Here is a 6,586-nt window from a genome sequence, read left to right on the forward strand (position 1 = left end):
TTAACCTTGGAAAATGGGTCTGCAGTCTCCTGTTGAGAATGGTGGAGGAAGCTCTTGCTTGGCTATAATTTAAGCAGTGAGTGAAACCCTAATTGCTGCAAAAAATAAGGCACCTTCCCTAAAGCTTCAACACACCCAGGGGAACATTTCACCTAAAGGAACTGACCGCAAGGGTCTTTTTCATTATTGTTTTCTGGTTTGTCGTGTTTGGATTTTTGTCTGCAGCCCTCTAATTCTCACTGTATCCTGGAGTCTGATAATTTCTGCAGTGCAAGGGACCTTAGAGGATGTTTGCATTCTTTCGATTCCTGGAAACCGTCTGGTGTTCAAGACCGGGGTCATCTCCTGCAGGAAACCACTGCTGACCACCACCTGCTCCCCACCCACCCAGCTCCGCCCCACCCTAAGGGTCCAGGAGAAGTGTCCTCTCCAGCCCCTCCACTGAACTGGCGACCTTTTTGTGTCTAGAACGTGAGGGACCCACGGTTCTGTCTCCAGCCTCTAGCAGAGTGTCTGACAATTAACTCTCAGCGAGAGCGTTTGAAATACACAGGGCTGCCTGTATGACAGACGAGAGCCAGACACTTGTCCAATGGCTTATTCAGTCAATGGTTCAGTATTCAGAGGTGTCCAGACGGAGCTCACTGCTCTGTCTTGCAGAGCAGGTGCTAACGTAACACGTCCCTGTTCCAACCAAGTCCGCACCTTTGCTGCCCTGCAGCCCATTGCAGGCACCCGCCCTTCAGATCTGCTCCTGATTTTAAAGCTTGTTTTCATCCCTTTTCTGGTTTCTCAGTCGCCCTGGGCCTGGGTAACCTTTGTCCGCCCGCCCACTGGCCACTATCATCAAGCGAAGCTCCGAGGGGCCTGAGTGCACGTGGGGACCCCAGCGAGCAGCATTTTATGCTGCAAGGTCCCTTCAGAACCAGACCTCGTCTTCCTGAGGAAATCAGCCTCTACCTGGTAGATGCATCCGCCTCCTGCAGGGTCTGCTGCATTCACTCTGCACAGTGACTCCCATTCCTGCTGCTGAAGGGACACGTGGCCTAGGGACCTCTTTCATCTTCTCGGGGCGCAGGCTGAAGGGACACGTGGCCTTGGGACCTCTTTCATCTTCTCGGGGCGCAGGCTGAAGGGACACGTGGCACTGGGACCTCTTTCATCTTCTCGGGGCGCAGGCTGAAGGGACACGTGGCCTTGGGACCTCTTTCATCTTCTCGGGGCGCAGGCTGAAGGGACATGTGGCCTTGGGACCTCTTTCATTGCCTCGGGGCGCAGGCTGAAGGGACACGTGGCCATGGGACCTCTTTCATTGCCTCGGGGCACAGGCTGAAGGGACACGTGGCCTTGGGACCTCTTTCATTGCCTCGGGGCGCAGGCTGAAGGGGGACGTGGCCTTGGGACCTCTTTCATTGCCTCAGGGCTCAGGCTGAAGGGACACGTGGCCTTGGGACCTCTTCCCTTGTCGTCTTCTCTTGGGGTGCAGGCCAAGTGCCTGATGGAGTGCTCTTGAGAGGTCAGCTTTTCCACAGCTGTCCAGGTGCCTGCCCTGTGCCCAGCCCAGCGCTGATGACTGTCCTGCACGTCAGAGGGAGAATGTTTTCTCAGCCAAGACACCTTGTGGCATTTGAAAGAAGCAATTCTGCACGTTCCTTTTTCCTCTCTTAATTTTTGCTTCATTTCCCCCCAATTATTAAAGGACTATGTTATTTGAAAAGAAAAAAATTAGGTAACAGAACAAAGACAAGAAGGGCCCTTGGTTGCAAAGCACGTAAACGACCGTGGAGAATGCAGATTCCCCTCGAATGCAGTCGTGGGGCCAGATGCTGACTGTTTATGAGGCCCTGGCCAGCCCCTTCCTCATGCCAGGCCACATCGTAGGTGCTGGAATCAAGTAGCCAAAACACGGCCCAGGTCCCTGCCTTCTCAAAGCTCCTGATGAAGAATAAATAGATGAGCAGGTGACGTGGTCTCTAGGGGCGACAGTGCAGTGAAGGAACAAGGGCAGGAGAGGTGGGGGTGTGTCTGAGGCCACTGCTTCTGCTGGGGGTGGGAGTTGTCTGGGAAGCTCTGTTGGACACGGTAACACTGAGGCAGGAGCTCGAATGACAGAGGGGCTCCAAGCAGGGCAATCACATTTCGGGGAGGGCCCAGGTGGCTGGCAGGGTACTGGGCTCAGGGTGGTGGCTCCGGGCACACAGGCTCCGGCTGGGCAGGGACATCCGTGGGGACACGCAGTATGGCACACAGGGTTGTATGCTGCCCTCTTTTCATTTATTTGCTCCAAAGCCCTTTTGTCACTTATGGCCGAGTTTGTAGGGCGGGTGCAGGGTGCTAAGCATCTGGGTCTTAGAGACAGAACCCCCTCCATATCTTTGGGAGGCAGGGCAGAGGTGTGGAGTGGGGCACAGGCCAACCCCTTCATTTCCCAGATGCCCCTTAGCTGCTGTATCTCTGTAGAGAGGGTGGGGTCTTGGCGGAAAACTCCAGGAGAGAAGAGCCCTGCAGAGCCCTGTGCTCTGTTTGTGATCTGCTGTAGACAGCGCTAGTGGTAAAGACCCCGCCTGCCAGTGCAGGAGACATAAGAGACCCTGGTTCAATCTCTGGGTCAGGAAGACCCGCTGGAGGAGGGCATGGCAAGCCACTCCAGTATTCTTGCCTGGAGAATCCCATGGACAGAGGAGCCTGGTGGGCTACAGTCCATAGGGTTGCAAAGAGTCAGACACAACGGAAGCGACTTAGCATACGCACGCACAGGGAAGAAAACTAGATTCTGGAACAGTCAAGGTGGGCAGAGCTGCAGAACTCAGAGCCTGATTTAGTGAATAATTTGCACAGTCCTGTGGGTTAAGGTTTTCCATTAAGCTCTCTGTGCTGCTAGTAATTTAGCTGGAAGATGTGTTAGATACAGCACTTGGGGAAAATGGAGTACCCATCTCGGGGGATAATGACACCGTGAAGGCAGATTATTTCTACCGTGGAGAACAATTGTAAGTCTGTGCTAATAGATTAAACTGCTAGAGCGATCGTTCTGAACAAGGAAAATGGTCGAGAGCTATACAGTCAGCCCTAAACTGATCAGGACGAGTAGAGAGTCATAATTTAACCCTACCGATCTATGACGCATCTTTTCTTCAGTCGCTGCCACACAGCACCAGCCAGGGAAGGTCCCCGGACTTGAGGTCACCTGGATTAACATCCAGATCTGAGCTACCTTCCAGCCCACTGACCTTAGATGAGTCACTGGGCGCTAGAGGTTTCCCTGAGATGCCCAGGCCACAAGACGCCGTGTGCAAGTGATGGGCCTGGGGTGAGGAGAGTGTCCACTGGGTGCCGTGGGGGCAGAGAAGGAAGTCTATGGTTTGCAGAAACATAAAACAGAAGCAGAGTGTGAGTCCTGTCAGGGGTGGCGTGCCTGAGGGTGGGGGAGGAGCCAGCACCCCCTCTGTGATGTAGCCCTCCACGCCCTTCAGGTCCCGTTTTCACGGCCTCACGAGAAGCTGGGCATTTGCACACGCAAGCTCTTGAGAACGTGAACTTGGGCCGGTACCAGGCGGCGAGCGAACCCTGGGCATCATAGTTAGACGCTTTGAACGCCCCTCCCGTGACACCTGTGCCGGCCAGGAGGGTCACCCTTCACAGGATTTCTGCGGCTGCACGTTCACCTTCGTCTCCATCACTCTTCCTGGGGAAGTAAGCCCAGAGGATCGCATTTGGAAAGTTCATTTTGCTCTCAGAATTGGCAGTGCGGGAATCGAACTGGTGATCCTATCTGGAAGTTGGGGACCTGCCCAGTGAGTTTGGTGACTGGCAGGGCTGTGAGCACACACCTTGCTCTTTGTTGCCTCCCCTCCGCCCGCCATGCCTTCTCCTACTGTCTGCAGACACCACTGCCTTCCACGAAGTGGCCCCAGCCCTCATGGGACAGAGCTATTTTTCCTTGTTTCGAGCCCGGAGGCTTCATCTGGGTCTCTGCCCTTCTTCCTGCACCTGGGTCATCCTGGGCCGGCTCCTGGGACCCCGCCCTGCCACCCGCACTGCAGGCTCTGCTCATCTGAGGCTGGGCCTGGAGGGACCTCCTTGTCTGGGCAGCGGTGTCAGCCCTGATCAGCACTCGGGTGTTAGAGCTGTTCAGGACAGTGAAGTCCGCTGTTGGTGACTTCGTCCTTGTTCTGGGCTTCACCTCCGATGGCAGTTGCTGTATATGAATCGTGCTGTCATGCCAGGAGTGCGTCTCAAAGCTCATGTATTGGTGGATCTCGCCTGTTTTATCACCATTATTGGCATCTGTTTACCTGAAGTCGATGGGCTTGATTTGCCCGCGTGAGGTCCTGGGACCTCAGCGTAAATCCCGCGTGCCCCTCAACTCCTTACTTTCATGTGGGATTGACCGACAGTTCAGAGAAAAGCATTTGTCCAGTATTCCCTCCTCCCTTTCCCACCCTTCTGTCAGGTTCCCTCTTTCAAAGTGAAGTAAATCAATATTTACTTCTAAAATCTTGGTTCACAGTACATTTTCCCATTTCATGAAACTGAAACAAACATTGAAAGAAGGAGGAATGAAAGGTCTCCATCTACTCTAGAAAGACAGCTCAGGCTAAATGTGCTAATACTTCCCACTCAGGACATCTCTCTAGCTTATGGAAAGTTCTGTGCAAGTTGGAGGTTTCTTCCAGTCAGTAGCTGTGTGGTGCCCACCCCAGATGGGCCTCCTCCTGAATTAAACCTGAATTAAACCTGACCAGACTCCCGCCAACACAGCCCTACCTGCTAGCAGGGAATGGCTCAGGCCCAGGGCTGAGGGAGGCCCCTGGAAGCCCGAACGTGGCTCCCAGAGGTGGTGTGGGTCGTGTTTACAGAGGGCCGGACAGGAAGGAAAGTGTAACCCAGGCTTCAGCCAGTGGGGAGTCAGAAAGTATTTCATGAGTGGGAGTTCACAGAGGCCGCCTGAGCAAGCCTGCTGCTCCTGGTGTCTCCTGGGGGTCCTGCGAGTCCTTGCTCCTTCTGTCCCCACTCTGCCTGGAGCCCACCCCCATGCCTCCCCTGGAGGCTGCCCTGGCGCTCTGTCAGAGCACCGCCCTGTCCTGTGTCTGCCCCCCTAGACTGGTTCTCCCCCATGTGCTCCCTGAGCATCCATCATTCACCTGTACCCTTCCACAGATACTGGGTGCTTGCTCCGGGCCCACACCTGCCCCGCCCGCCTGTATCTGGGGAGAGCTGTGCCATGGCAGTGACAGCCTGGCCCTCAGAGAGCGCAGTCCACTGGGACCCTGATGAAACGAGGACGGTCTTGCTGAATGAATGAATGAATGAGTAACTGACATGCCGCAGTACCGTAGGGAAACGTTGTTAGTACTTGAGTGAGGGCCTGGAAGGCACGGTGATGTTATTAAGCACCCACTCTGCTTACAAAAGCTTCTTCAGTTCTCCGAGCCATTCTCTGAAGTGGCCATTCTCATCTCTGTTTCACAGATGACACATCGGAGGGTCATGGGGGAAAGTGGCCTTTCCAGGCTCACAGCCCGCAGCGAGGGAGGTGCTGTTTGCGCCCCACCAAGTGCAGGACAGAGAGGTTCTTCCTGCCTTGCCTTCACACCCCGCTGGGCAAGGCCAGTCTCCCTGACATCTGTTCTGTGTCCAATGCAGTCATTCCCCAGCTCAGCAAGTCCAGGCCCTTCACTTTCCTCCTCGGCTGGTTTTCTATCAGTCATTTTTACACCTCTTAGGGTCTCAACACTTTCTAATTCTTGCCTATGTTATCTGTATTATTTCTCTTCTCAAGATCAAAAGCAGTTGTAAAACAAACCAGAACAGAGTCAGGGCATTAGCATCAGCTGGAGTTTGGCCTTATCTGGAATCGGCCTGCTCCGTAGCCAGTCGCTGGGATTCCTCTGGTCCCAGCTGGACTGGAAGCGGGGCCCACCTTGTGACCTCTCTCTCACCCTCCTGCAGGTCACGGACGAGGAGCCCAGCTCCAACCACACGGTCATGATCCAGGAGACCCTCCAGCAGGCCTCCGTCGAGCTGGCCGAGCAGCATCACCTGGTGGTGTCGTCCGACGACGTGGAGGGCATCGAGACGGTCACCGTCTACACTCAGGGTGGGGAGACCTCGGAGTTCATCGTCTACGTTCAGGAGGCTGTGCAGCCCGTGGAGGAGCAGGCCTCAGGGCCGCCGGCCCCTGAGCTCTAGAGGACCCGGGGCGTGCCACAGAGCCATGAGGCGCCCGGGGAGGCCCCAGCCCGGTGCTCCGCGTGCGCTCGTGCCTGCCCTCCCGGCTCCAGTGGCCATGTGGGGCCCTCCTGGCCCTCCTCTGGGTGGGTAAGGCCATCGGTTGGCATCACCAGCAATACGGGAGCCCCCCCTCCCCTCTCCGCAGCACAGACACACACACACACCCTCCCCCACTTCATCCGCTTCCAGGAGGACTTTCGCATCAACTCCCCCAAACAGGGCCCTCCCTGGGCAGCCCCTTTGCATCAAGATTCAAACAGAGACCACCCCTCCCCACCCCAGTCCTCATCAGCACCTTCTCTGAATCATGGCCCCAACCCCTGGCCCCCTGACCCCATGTAGGTGCCCTGTC

At 55.7% G+C, this 6,586-nt stretch overlaps 1 protein-coding gene across 1 annotated transcript in view; it reads left to right on the forward strand.

Moving 5' to 3' along the window:
• The window catches only part of ZFAT (zinc finger and AT-hook domain containing), a 155,933-nt gene extending 149,741 nt beyond the window's left edge, over positions 1 to 6,192 (forward strand). Inside the window, exon 16 of the mRNA XM_068983678.1 lies at positions 5,953 to 6,192. Within this exon, the coding sequence (XP_068839779.1) occupies positions 5,953 to 6,192 (240 nt within the window). The remainder of the gene's footprint in view (positions 1 to 5,952) is intronic.
• Positions 6,193 to 6,586: the final 394 nt, after the last annotated feature.

Source organism: Capricornis sumatraensis, chromosome 11 (assembly GCF_032405125.1).
Source record: "Capricornis sumatraensis isolate serow.1 chromosome 11, serow.2, whole genome shotgun sequence".
NCBI classification, from domain to species: Eukaryota; Metazoa; Chordata; class Mammalia; order Artiodactyla; family Bovidae; genus Capricornis; species Capricornis sumatraensis.